The following is a 14,506-nucleotide window of genomic DNA, read 5'->3' as shown; positions in this document are numbered from 1 at the left end:
TTGGTCTTATAGAGGATGGGGAAGGGTTAGAACGCGAGGAGCCACTCTGCAGCCTCCCACCTCATTCGCTCCCTCTGAGGGAACCCATCAAGGAAAGCAGCCCTAGTTATCTCTCCATATTGCATCATACTTCTCCCGTATGGAGAAGGCTATTTCATTTTCTCCACGAGTGGGAGTTAATCAAATCGGACTCTTGGGTGCTGAGTATTGTGGGGGAAGGTTATGCCCTTCCTTTTTGGGAGTTTCCCCCTCCCATCCCTCCCAGTCATTCGTTTTGCTCGGAAGATGATCATCTGTTGCTTCAGTAGGAGGTGCAAGTCCTTTTGTTAAAGGGTGCACTGGAGTTGGTTCCAGAGCAGGAAAAGGGTCAGGGATGCTATTCAAGGTATTGCCTGATTCCCAAGAAGGATGGTCGATAGAGGCATATCCTGGATCTGAGGATTTTGAATTGGTTCCTCAAACAGAAGTTCAAAATGCTGACCCTAGCACAGGTGCTTCTTGGGCTGAACAAGGAAGACTGGATGGTGTCTGTTGACTTGCAGGATGCTTATTTTCATATCCCAATTCTAAAGTTGCACAGGAAGTATCTCCGATTTGTAGTAGGGTCTCAACACTACCAGTTTGGGGTCCTTCCTTTTGGTCTTACTTCCGCACCTCGAGTCTTCACGAAGGTGATGGCAGTGGTTGCAGTGGAACACAGAAGGGAGGGAGTATCTGCATTCCCTTACCTGAACAATTGGCTGATCAAAGCCGGGTCCCCAGAGCTCGTGCTGCATCACTTGCAAGTGACAACCCAGTTGTTGTTCAGCCTGGGCTTTACAGTTAATGTGCCCAAATCTCACCTGGAGCCCTCTCAGTGCCTCCTGTTCATAGGGGCAGTACTTTACACCCTCCTCCTCAGAAGATTCAGGACCTTCAGGCATTGAATCCAATGTTTCAGAATGGAGCGGCTGTTCCAGTCCTCAAGGTCCTACGTCTGCTTGATTTATTCGCTTATTGCATTCTGTTGGTCACTCATGTATCTTGGCACATGAGGGCTCTTCAGTGGTGCCTCGGTAAACAGTGGTTTCAACACAAAGGGGATCTCAAGGAGTCGATGTGGATCTACGATGGTGGGCTGTGGACAGCAACCTTTCCCAAAAAGCCGTTTTGTCTACCACCTCTGGTGGGCCACGGTCATAACGGATGCTTCCACTCTAGGGTGGGGAGCTCATCTGGGGGACCTGGAGATCAAAGGTCATTGGTCTCCAGTGGAACAGATGTTTCACATTAGTCTATTAGAATTACGGGCAACACGTCTGTCCCTCAAGGCCTTCCTCCTGTCCCTTCACAGTCAGCCAGTTCAAGTCTTGACGGACAACACTACTGCAATGTGGTACATCAGCAAGCAGGGAGGAGTAGGGTCATACCTTCTCTGCAGAGAGGCTCTGGTCCTGGGCACAGGACCATTGGATTTGCATAGCAGCAAGCCATCTGGCCGGAGTGCTCAACGTACGTGCGGTCAGTCTTTGTCGGCATTTGTCGGCCGATCCGAGTGGTGTCTCCATCCAGACCTGGTTCTTCACATCTTCCAGGTTTGGAATTTCCACAGATAGACCTGTTTGCCACTCAGAAGAACACGCACTGCCTGTCGTTCTGCAGCCTCCAGTATCCGGTGCAGGGAGCGTTGGGGGGCGCGTTTCAGATGTCTTGGTGCGACCAGTTGCTTTACGCTCACCCCCCCCAATACCTTTGATTCCTCAAGTTCTGAGGAAGAATCGCCAAGATCGGGCTCAAGTCATTTTAATAGCTCTGGATTGGCCGAGAAGGGTGTGGTACACAGACCTTTTCCAAATTCACTGTGCCTGCCGTGCTGTCTCCCTTACAGGGTGGACCTCTCGCAGTTGGAGGGGAAGGTTCTACACCCCCACCTCCAGAGCCTGCACCGAAATGCCTGGAGATTGAACGAGGCAATCTGAGTTCCTTTCTCTCCCTTTAGAAGTGATGAATGTTAACTTGTCTGCAAGGCGACACTCCACCAAAACTGTCTATGCTGACAGATGGGCAAAATGTGTTGCTTGGTGTGGAGAGAGACAAATCCCTTGAAGGCCCATTTGTCTGATATTTTGCTTTTCACTCTTTCCTTTGCACAGAAGGGTAGTGCAGTGTCAACAGTGAAGGGCTATTTGTCAGTGCTGTCGGCCTTTCTTTGCCTTCCTGATCAGCCTTCCTTATTTAAGTCCCCTGTAATTATTAGGCTCCTGAAAGGTTTGACTAACAAGTTTCGTCCCACTCCATTTGTCATGCATCAGTGGGATTTGAATTTGGTTCTGACTTTTAATGGGTTCGCCGTTTGAGCCTAAGCATTCTTGCCTGTTGAGACTTTTGGTTTTAAAAAACATTTTCTTAACTGCTATCACGTCAGCTAGGCGTGTGAGTGAGCTTCAGACTCTTAGTATGAAACCTCCTTTTACAACCTTTCATACTGACAAGGTGGTGCTGAGAACCAGGGCTGCATTCCTTCCTAAAGTAGATACTCCCTTTCATATGGTCCAGTCGATAACACTCATCCTTTTTACCCCCCTCCTTCTCCTCATCCATCAAAGGAAGAGGAAAGACTTCATCCTTTGGATCCAAGAAGGGCTCTGCATTTTTACATTGAGAGGACAAGAGACTTTCGAGTTGATGATCAACTCTTTGTTGGATATGTGAGCAAGATAAGAGGTAAGGCGGTCCACAAAAGAACCCTTTCCAGGTGGGTCATTCTTTGCATAAAGATTTGTTATTCACTAGCAAAGAAGGTTCCTTCTGAGGGTATTAGGACCCATCATTCCACCAGGGCTAAGTCTACCACTTCGGCTGTAGCTAGAGGTTTCCCATTTGCTGAAATTTGTAAGGCTGCAAGGATTTCTTGGTTTGACCGGTCAGGCACCCACCTCCGAGTGCGGAACTGCTTTGTGATTTTATTCATAAGGTGAGGAATCCACAGGTAGTTGTATCCATCAGAAGAACAAGTTACTTACCTTCGGTAACGCTTTTTCTGGTGGATACAGTAGCAGCTTCCTGTGGATCCCTCACATCCCACCCGCCTCCAGGTTGCCCCTCCGGTCATACCAAAAAAAATTTTGTATACGGATTGTATATATGTTTTGGTGTTTTTATATAAACTGTTTTTGGGGTTTATATTTGTATTTGCATTGGTATGTATTTTGCATGTGGGGTTCGGTATTCACCTGTTCGCCTCGAAGGCACGTAAAAAATGGAGAAACTGACATCAGCATGCCGGTGAGGACTTTTTATTGTCACAATGACATCAGACGGAACCGCGTGCAGAGCCCTGCAATTGTAACATCCTTGTCGACGTGGGAGCCAGGAACAAAAGTTCTGTTGAATGCTGGCGCATTAGGAGAATTCCTAAGGTGAGGAAAATGCACTGTATCCACCAGAAAAAGTGTTATAGAAGGTAAGTAACTTGTTCGTTAAGAATGTTTTGCTTTTACAGGAGTTGTCTGTTAAGGGTGCTTTCTCCCCCACACTTTTTATGCTCCTTAAAAGCTTTGTGGAAAGTCCATGAGAAGTGATACTTCTAGAGTTGGCAATAAAGTGGACCTGATTCTGTTGTATGTCAACGATGCTGCCCTCATCTCCAGGACTGACAAATGGTTAAATTGATTGATTGTTATGTATTTTTTTGTGGAGGTTTACTCCAGTCTACCAACTGGACTAAAACATATATTTTAGAAACAAAGTTGCTGTTAAACGTAATTTCATAGGAGGACAGATATTGAAGAAAGCCTCTTTGTTTTCTTATCTAGGAGTGCCATTCGATGACAACAAAATATTGGCTCATTTGGTGAGAGAGCTTTTCTACACCAAGTCCCCATGGGCGTCTTTCAATTTTGCTTCACAGTTGAGCAATATATCCACCAAAAGTATTAAAAAAGTTAAGAAAATGTGTATCCATGGCAACATGTGGGAATGTTTATGGTGGCTCTCCTGCAAACAGATGAAAATACGTTTGGTTAATGATTATTGGGTCTGCCTGACAGTGCTTCTCTTTTAAATGGCCTTTGATGAGTTGGATCTGGGATACCTCACTGATAGAAATAACCGCCTCTGTTAGAGCAGTGGATTTCAATTTGCTCAAACCCTTTAACCCTCATGAATCAAGAAATCCTTTTGGGTTGGATGAACTTGAAAGATGTAAATAAGACTCCATGGTTAGAATTTGTTTAAAATAAGAAAAAAATCCCGGGATATCCAGACTTATATTCTGACCCATTAAAGTTTCGGAAAAGGAACATAATAATTCGGAAAAGAGAACAAGATATGGGTTTCTAGTGAGTAGATCAGTTCTTAGGAGACCGAAGAGTTTGCTAAGCAAACAGAGAGGTCCTATGTTTTAACCAAATGCGTGTTGGGTTAGGAACCTTATCTTGAATGTATGGAGAATATATATATGGACTTAACCTACTGACCAGGTACTGAATGGGCTTATTAAATGGTTCTTATTAATTTCCAAATGGCTGGTCACATTCTTCGATCAATATACTAGGCCCCTATATTGAACGTTTTATGCACACTGTGATGCTCTGTGTGTTGAAAAAAAAAAAAGTCAGACAATTGTAAGTTGCCATTTATTTATATCTTCAAAGGCTGCCTTACGTCTGTTTGTGTTTTTACAGTTGGACTTGAAAAAAAAAAATTATAACAGTGAAAACTTTGGCACAGGAATGACTTATTGATAATTGTAACAATTTTGTATGGCATTTTATATATCAGTTTTCATGGCATCTAAATGTTGAAGTATACTAAATTAATTGATTGTTGTGGGAACACATAATTGTACTGCTTGACCATCCAGCATTCACATGCATTACAAACTCTGTTAGGGGCTGTGGCCATCATTTTGAGTTTAGTTTTTGTGACAGCTTCTCATTGTTAGGCTTTACGTTGACAAATGTAAATTCGGAATTTTGTTTTTATTTTAGAATGGAACGACAGAAGAGGTGACATCAGAAGAGGAAGAGGAGGAAGATATGGGAGAGGTAACACATGTAGGCTATCATATGGTAAATTAATTGAATGCCACCAAATAGATGGAATTTAGCACTTACGTTGAGCTTGCTCAGTTTGGCATCCACTCAATCACTTGTTAAATGCATAGGAAGTAAGCTTGTGCTGCACGTGTAAGGCAAACAACCTTTGATGGCAAGAACACTAAACTGATAAATTTTGAATGCACACTTTTCGTATCATATATTTGCTTTTGCATGGATACCAACTCCTATTACATTTCAGTATGTAATATAGAAAACAATCAAATTACATTTTCATAGGAGAAATTTCACAGATATGCTAAGGATGTGTATGTGTTGGAAAAAAGAGTGAGCATGGAAGGAGTAGGGGATGAAAGGAATCTATCGTAAATAACATTACACAACCATTTGTGGTGTTCAGGACATGGCAATCCCACTTTGTTTCCGCCTGCTACTTTGTTTAATCTTTATTACTCATTTTTGCAAAATAGGGATCTAAATTAGTGGCTTAAAAAGTAAGCTAATGTAACTTTAGCCTTGTATTAATGGTGATTTCAGTAAAAAGCACCTGGAGGGTTGTCTGTGATGTGCATAGAAGACCATAATAATTTTCTAAAGTAAATTCAAGAAAGGCTAGATAAAGAGTATCCATCATCTCCCTAATGAGGGTGGTTTTGCTCTGACAGTTCGCTGTTACACTATGGTGCCTGAAGACACTAATACGGTACAACAGTATCAGAGCAGGTTTCGTATCTCGAGTGAAAGGGGCCTGGGTGCCACAGCATTCAGTTGCTTGTTGATCTGGACCCTAAAAGGGTGACGTGGGCTGTGCACTGTCAGCACAGAGCTGGGAACACCAGTGTGAAGATATCTCTGTGGGCGGATTGCATTGTGTGAGAGGGTTTCTATTGGAACCCTGATCCGCCTTGATGCACAACTAGTTGAATTGAGGCCTTTTGCTTCTTCCAGCAAACTGAGTGAGGGTTTTTTGAGGAGTTGCTATATTTACATGTTGTCCCACCTAACTTTAGGATAAGAGCATGGACAAAAGTAAGCTGGTTATTAGGTCTGGCGATGGCCAAGGCCTGTGTTTGATGACATTTTCCATCCTGGTTCTTAGGAGTGGACATGCACAGCTTTGGTGGCTATGTCTGTGGTTTTGCAAGCTTCCATGCATGTCCTTTTGTACATTACTCCATTATATGCTAGTTCATCTACTAGAGGAGCAGGCAGTTGAAATGTAACTTGTGGGGGAAGAACAAATCAACTTTCTAGCCTCATAGAGGGCCTCACAGGTCCATTGTCTTGTATGTGGATTAGCCACCCTCCTCTGCGCCATCTTGGGTGACCCCACCATCCTCACTCAAGAGAAGATTTTCTTTATAGTACCTTCTTCAAACCCATATAGCCAAAGACTCATGAGTCTTTTAAGTAGTAAAGAATTAATGTGCTCTACGGTCATTTCTCCACATCCATACTGTCTCTGCCCAGCTGGTTTCTCAAGAAACTATAGAGGGGTTTGAGAAGATTCGCCTCCTAGGAGCATTTAAACTGGTTTATTCACCAGAAAATGACAAGATATACAGTACCCGTTATGTTCTTGCAAGATAAAAGGGAGGATAGCACTTCCCAGTTCATTATGTTTACAAACTGGGTGTGCTCCCTTTTCCTTGGGGGCCCCTACTTCATTTTTATGTGTCTGTCCTGAAGGAGCACAGGACAAACCTCTTAGTAACTCAGGAAAACCATCCTAGCAGTCCAGGAAATATCTTTTCGGACTTAATTTGTGCTCACTCCCCTCTAGAATGGTTAAGCTTATAGAGACACGCCTGTTCTCCAGCCTATCAAAGGCACTCCCTCTTCTAAAGAGAAGAACTGTGAGTTAATTTGTAAGTCATGTCAATATAGTGGTTCCTGGCAATTCAGGAAATTCAGTGTCTTGTACAGGGCTGGCTAAGGTTCACATGTTATCCTTGCTACTCCTCCTGGCAGTTCACAGTGACCAGCCGGTAGAATTTCAGTTGAAACTCATCCCAGTCACATACATGCTTTGCTTACAACCTTGGATGGGTGTGGTTATTCTACCTAACTCCCGGTGGATGCCCCTTGACTTGCCTGATCAATAGCTAATTTAAAATGTTCATCAGATTCCCACAGGGGGCACATTGCGGAAAACTACAACAGTGCCTTCAGGATCAAATCACATGTTCCCCTGCACATAATGTTGAGGACTCAAGGCTGTCTCATTGGACTTAAAGGATTTCTGTTAGTGCTAACACCCAGGTTAGCATTTATCTGCACAATCATCATCACAGTCCTCTTAAACATCTGGAAGCAATGGTACACCAATTTCCCCTCAATCTAGCCAGTTGGCGATAGCTCTGTAGTATAGGGCACTGTAAAGAGGCATGTTGTTGCTAGTTTCCTACTTCAGCTTGATAAAGTGATTATCCTAAGCAGGCATCAGGAGCATTTTTGCACACCTTTGACATGACTACTCTGTGCTTTTTTGAAGATCAGGGAGAGTTAAGGGTTTTCAGTGACCCCTTTCTGGCCCGGCCTCACAAGGTTTGGTACCCAGATCTGTTGCACCTTATGCAGAGAAACCACAATTGATTCTTTCCCGGAAGAGAGACCTAGCCATTGAGGAGAGGAAAGTGTTCCAACCTTCCCTGCCATCTGTTTGAGTGCTTGATTAATAAGGAGCTGACCTTCAACACCCAGTTCTATCTTGGCATTTTTCCAACTGCCAAGAAAGCTTCCACTAGAACTCAGTATTAATTCAGAGCTCTAGCTAAGCTTTAGTGATAACCTGCAACTTACTGACATGATCATTGACCGTGTCTGTTTTGTTATCCTGTGGGTCACTTGTCATGCATGCTTCAGCGCCCTTCTGCAGAATATCCAACCCTTAGAGTTTTGACTGCCCACTGAAAGCCCCTCAGTCAGCTATTGAGGGCCCTTAGCTTACCTTCATTTCTGCATTCTTTCCGGGAGCCGTTAATAGGCTATTACATTACAGCAGCCAGCTCTCACAAACTCTCATTTGGTTCTCATGGACCCTCCAACAAAGGTGGTACATAGCACCCAACGATCCCTCAAAAGCCACGATGTAAACATTTCTTCAGAAGCATCATTCTTGCTTTATGTTTTAGACAGAAGGAGTTTTAGTACATGTAAATATTAGCTGTTCATCTGAGTTGGGATAAGTCATCTTCAGATGGCCTTCGTACCCGCTCTGCCAGTTGGTAAACCCACTCAACCAGAATCCCTCAAACTCTCTTGCCTTTCCGTACATATTTTCAACCTGTCCTCTACTCAAAAAGTCACTCTCTCTTTGTCCCCAAACTATCAGAAATGCTTTCTTTTAATATTTGAGTGACAACATTTATTATAAATAAAGGCTTTCAAACTTACAACAAAAACACCTCTTTAAGAACAACATGCAAAGAAAGGTCTAATTTCAAAGGAAAATGAAGCAACTGCTAATGTATTAGGTGACATAAGATGGCCAACTGCCAGTTACTTCAAATACAATTTTGTACCTAAAAAGCGGACAAGAAAGTAAATTAGCACAAGAAAATCAAATAAAATCTGTTAAACGAAGAAGCAACAGAAACAACATACTCCAACTACTGCAAATGAATGACGAAATGGGAGGGCAACAAGAGATGGCAGAACCAGGAGGGTTCTTTGGGCTTTGAATACCTACAGATCTGGCAATCTGTGAATCCAATGAGGTTGCTGGTAGATAGATTGACACAGTCTCTTGAAAATCTCGTTGACAACACTTTGTCTTAATAGAAAACTGTTATTTCTGATCTGATTGTAAATAGAATAAACATGAGATTATTAGGTTACTGTTTAAAGAATTGAAGGCAGAAACACAAAATTGTGCAATTCAGTCTTTGTGCAATTTGTAAAGGAAAATGGAAGAACACTTCCAGCACAGGAGCTTTATTTAATAGACGGCTACACACCATCGGTTCATTTAGTGTTTCCCATAGAGAGAGTTGTATTTTCATATCAGTGAAAACAAGCAACTTGTTCCCATAAAAGAAGCAGATGTCATTTTGGATGAGGTATTATGAACACATCTCCCTGCACCTGTGTGTGAATGTCGATGTAATGATCTTTGTGAGAGTAGGCAACATAATAAATAAGTTCAGATTATTTATACATATTTATTCAAAAGCAACAGTGAAGCAAAAGTTAAACATTTTACAAAATCTTGATCCCTGTGAAGTTAGAAACCTGTCTGTGTTACATAGACAATCTTTTGCTTGTTTGTTCAGAAACATTTGTAATGGTACATTCTGCAGTGGTGGCCTACAGGACAAATATATGGTGGGGCTCAATGGCACCAAACTCGCCATATTTGCTTCTTCCTCTGGTGCGACACTTCTCCTCCGGTGTCTACAAGCAGGAATAGAAGAACTTCCTTCCTGCTCAGTGGTAATGCAAATCCAACCAATCCTGGAGCTGCTCTCCTACTGTATTCAGAATGAGAGCAGTTTCAGGATTGGTGGGAGCAGGCTAACCCAGCACTGATTTTGAGGCTAGGAGCCTGTGCCAGCAATCCCCCAGCTGTTTGACAGCCCTGGGATTGCTGGGTCTACAGTGTGAATGTCTGGCTGAAGGTAGCTAGATAGCCCGCCAACCCGATATGGACAGCAGTCATCCTGCAATTGCAGCATTTAGCCCTGCCCTCACACTGTACACAGCGCGGCAAAATAAAATAGCAGTATAATTCCATTTTTATGTATTTGTGTTTGCCTGCTGTGCTTGCAGCAGGTAGAGTGACGCTCCTCTGTTCTTAAGGAGGAACCGTCCCTGACAGCGCGTCAAATTTGGATGCTGTCTTCTCCGTCCTGCACTACATTAAAATTCCTGCTAGTCAGCTAGTGCAGCTAAAATACCGCTCTCTCAAGCGGAACACCTTCAGAGGTAATTCATGTGACATTCAAAGGAGGTGCTTAGAATTTGAAGATGTTGTTGAGAAGAGTAGACTTTATGCTCTATCTTCACTGCTCCTTGACTCAACAAGTAGTGATCCGCTTATTCACTGATATGTCCACTATGTAGATAGTCCTCTAAACTTGGGCTACTGTTTCTATATGTATTTAGCATTGTGTTTGTTATGTTATTTTTTTCACCATCGGTTTCTTGACACTCGACAAAACCAGACAAAGAAGCAAGCTCAGTGATGGAGTTTTTTGAAAAGCTGTATTTTAAGAGTTTTCCTGAATGTAGTGAAGTGGGATTCCATGCTTTTGTGTAAAGGCAAATAATTCCAGCAGGTGTTTGAACTAAGATATTGCATCCTTCTATTCTTTTTTCCTAGTCTGGTTCTACTCTGACATTAGATGATGAGGCATGGCGCTCCTGAATATGGTGTATTTACAAAATCTTTTGGCTATAAATTTGGGGGGGGGGAGGGTATTGCCTTTAATAGCCTTGTTGGTAAGACAGCAGACTTTGAATTGCACTTTGGGGGGGAGGGGGGGGCAGTGCAGTGCTTTTAGGACTTGGCTAGTATTTGAATGCCATGGAAGGTTGTATTTCAAACATGGTGCTGGATTTTTAATAACCTGAAGGCTGTATTCAAGCATGTTAAGCAAGTCAATGTAACTTGAATTTGAGTAATCCAGTATTGATGAGACTAATGCCATTATAATCATTTTTTAGGTGTCTGCTCCACTTTGAGCTCTTAATGTTAATTCCATCTATTGCTACCCCTAAACGTTTGACTTGTGTCTTGCGGACAGGGGTTTGGCCTATCTCAGTAGGTCAGTACAACTGATTCCATAGGTTTGCTTTATTGCTCAATAGCACCATTTCTGTTTTATTTTACTTTAATTTTAATATATTGCCTATCCACTCTCAATTATACTGCATGGTATTGTGAAAATTCGGTTGGGGAGGTGGTTTTACCTTATTCTCGAAGAAGTTGGGAACCCTTTGTAGTCTGCAGTCTTTATTTCACAACTCCTTGTTGTATGTGGTAAATAGGCGAGGTGACGATGATGCATGGGGAACCCCTCAATTCACATTAAATGTTGTAGCTTCATTGCGGTTTCTAAGGAATTACTTTATCCAGCTGAGAGCAAGACCCAGTAGGCCAGAGTCTCCACGCGGTCGACCAGACCAGTGTTTTCTACTGCGTGGAAGGCCTCTGACCAATTAGATAGGACCAGTGTGATGTCTGTCCTTTGTCCCCATCCCAGAGCATATTATCTAGTACTGATATTAGGACAGATTCAGTACTATGCACTGGCCGAAAACTGGCTTGGAGAGGAGATCATCAAGGCAGTTAGTCTCCTGTGGATGATGACTGAGTACATTAGCCACATGGGCTTAGAAGATTTTAAATTGGAATGGTAAAGATATCAGATGATTACTTTTCAAAATTGTAATATTGTCCCCTTTATTTTTGTAGGATAGGAATTGCAACAGCGTTTTTAAATTATTTCACAGTATCCCTTGAGGGAGAGATTTATTCAGTAGTGTAAGCATTGGATTTTTAATTTCAGAAACCTTAATTTTAAAATACATGGGGGGGCAGGGGTCAAGTGAACCAGTGCCCCTTGACCTTTACCGCCACACCTGCAAACCTTAATGCCTTTAACACTTACTTCATCCATTGCCCTTAGTCTTCTTTTACCCTTGATTCTAACATTATTTAAGCAAATCTTAATCAGAATGGCACAATCCGCAATATGAGATGCTTGATAGTAGAACCCCAAAAAAGGTGAAGGAGGGGCCATTAGAAATTTAAGAACACTGTCAGCTGGCCTGTTTTGAGTGCAAAAAATAGATAAAATATGCTGCTGAAGGAAGCTCGCCAAATATTGCAGTGTCATTTATTTATAAAGGTAATGTATGTATGAAAGAGGAACAAACCCCAACATCCTTCTATAAACCATGCACCAATTATAAACTAAACGAGCAGGATTTGGTGTTATGTAGAAAGGAATTAGCCCAATAAAAGGAGTTTCTTCCACCCAGGACAACACCGCAGGGCAGAGTGAGGTTCCTTGAAAACAAACTGTTTGAGCGAAGTTAATTGATATACTATTGTGATCGCTTGGAAGATGGTGGTGCTGATCGGTCATGCTAGTCCAAAAAGGACTGTTCTCAATTGAGGAAAAAAATACTTAAAAGAAGGATAAAAATCCAAATAATTGTGTGTGGGCATTCACTATAAAATAACATGCTCAAAATGTGGAACCTAAAAAATTCAACGAGTGAAGCCCGACTGCTTTGGATGAATGATTTTCATAATAACCTTCAGGAGACATGTGTCTGGCTTTTTTGCCAATCCTAAAGTTTTGATGTAGAGCAGTATTCTGGCGCATTAGTATGCACAGTTATCCTTGGATTTATTTCTCTTGTGGTTAAGGATGATTATAGCCATTCTAAGGTGCGGGAGGAGGATACCCCTTCAAACACACCAACACATTAGTGTAACAATACTTACTCCAGTATTGGAGCTTTTATAGATTCACATGCTTGAATCATTTGCTGCCCTCATTAGGGCTCTTCAACCAGGTATACCCTTGTTCCAGTAAAACGGTACCTAGCTCATGAGCCCATAACTAGGGTGATACAAGCACCCCAAGAGCTGTGTTCCAGTTTCAGGAAGGGGCCTGGCTTGGCATTTGGGCTGGGCTGTTCCCTTGAGGAGCAGGATCAAGACTGATTTGCCTAGAGCTGGGTCCAAACTAAGGTCACATGTTGTGCAAAAAAACGATGGATTGGTATGCAGCCCAGAGTAATTACCAGTGGCTGAGTTTATTTCCAGCATTCCATCCTTCACTGTTTTGTGTAATTTAAATTTTTATGTTTACTCAAATGAAAACAAGCTACGTTTGTTGCAAATCTTGTTGTTCTTCATACAGAGGGCAGTTAGTAGACCTGAAGACTGTGTATTGTAATTGAAATACTGTATTAAGCAGTTGTTCGCAAGGCTAGATAGGGAACCAATACCAGCCCTGGCAAATTTTGTCTGACCGACCTCAATACTGCAGCGAGTGTAGTGAGCGAGCTTGACATCTGCAAGGGGGGAATTTAATGTTAGTTTGGGGGGGGGGATCACCCCCCCCCCCCCCCCCGATAAATTTTATTCTAAAAAATGCAAATATGGTGCATTTTAGAATACATTTTTCATTATTAAACCATGTTTATTCATTGGATGTAGATTGGAAATTGAGGATAGGGCTTCATTGCTCAATTAATTAGTATTTGGCTGGTGAGGGGTGAGTGGGTGAATAAGAATAGATGACATGAAGTCTTTAAGCCGGGTGGAACAGATTTTCTCAATGCCCTGACAAGAATGGATTCTCTAGTTAGGGTCCAGCCTGTAAGAACATATGCATGCAAGACACTGTTGTTTACCAACAGGGGTTGGAGTCCGCTCATTGCCTACCATTTGTCTGCTTCAGCATCCTTCTTCATTGGGCAGTGCAGCCGAACATCTTTTCCAATTCTTGCTGTGGAGCAAGAACCAAGCTTAGATTGATTCAACTTAATTAGTGCCTGTCCGCTGCTCCTGATGTGAGTGAGGTGCCAATTCTTGCCCCCTCCCACACTCCCTCCCTGCTGCTCCGCCCATAGTACTTTCAGTGTATTTCAAATCACTCCTCTGCCGGTCACCATCCTTTGTCTGTCTCTTGCTTCCTCCCACGCACCTGTGGCTGCTTGCCCCATTCCTCTCCCATGTTGACAGTGTTGCTTGTTTCCTTCTTGCCACATTGTGGGGAGTGATGTGCATGCCTCCTTTCACTAACCCCACTACTTTATCTGTACTTTATATTTGCACACACTAGGTGTAGTTAAGCCCTTCTTTTTGTCATAGAATCTATCCTTTAACCTGCCTGACAACACCAAATTATGGTGTCCTTGTCACTGCACACACCCTCTTTGCATCTTTGCACCTTTTTTTGCATCTACAGCATATCTTTCTTCAGTTATAGATTATTCTTTCTTCAGTGGGATATAATGTTAGTAACATTTGATTTTGTGGAGAAAGGTGGGATATAAAAAACATGCAAATGAGCTAACAATTGTGAACTTGACATGTGAGAAGCTTGAGAGCCACCTACTTTTAGAGCCTTCAATCAAAGAAAAACCCAGGTAGTTCGTGGTCGAGAGCGGTGAATGCAACTTTTCTCAGATAAATTGTAGTTTCATTTCTTTTTTTTTTTTATTCTTCATACCTCACAGGAACTGAAGTGTAATCCAGTGAAAGTGATGTGGATGGGACCTTTGTGTGTCTGTAATGTGGCCTACCTCAGTGGTGTTTTGATATTGTGAACGAAGACCAGAGTTGTGCTGCTGTCCTGTTCTGCTGCTGCACCTATGTGTCACTGAAGTCAGCCGTGCTTGCACAGAACAACCCCAAATGAATGTCCCAAAATACCCATAATCCAGCACAGCCGTTAATAAATTAGAAAAATGAATGCTCAATGATAGGTTAAGCCGGCTGA

The 14,506-nt window shown here is 42.5% G+C and overlaps 1 protein-coding gene across 5 annotated transcripts in view; it reads left to right on the top strand.

The window, feature by feature from the left end:
* UBE2Q2 (ubiquitin conjugating enzyme E2 Q2) overlaps positions 1 to 14,506 on the top strand; it is a 619,872-nt gene that overhangs the window by 187,015 nt on the left and 418,351 nt on the right. For 2 of the 5 annotated variants that reach the window (XM_069222116.1, XM_069222114.1), the window contains one exon: positions 4,971 to 5,027. In XM_069222116.1, coding sequence (XP_069078217.1) covers positions 4,971 to 5,027 — 57 coding nt within the window. Of the gene's footprint in view, positions 1 to 4,970; positions 5,052 to 14,506 lie in introns of all 5 variants that reach the window. The other 3 variants (XM_069222111.1, XM_069222115.1, XM_069222112.1) reach the window with 2 other exon arrangements.

Source organism: Pleurodeles waltl, chromosome 3_1 (assembly GCF_031143425.1).
Source record: "Pleurodeles waltl isolate 20211129_DDA chromosome 3_1, aPleWal1.hap1.20221129, whole genome shotgun sequence".
In the NCBI taxonomy this organism is placed as follows: Eukaryota; Metazoa; Chordata; class Amphibia; order Caudata; family Salamandridae; genus Pleurodeles; species Pleurodeles waltl.
This window is presented reverse-complemented; position numbering and strand designations above follow the sequence as displayed.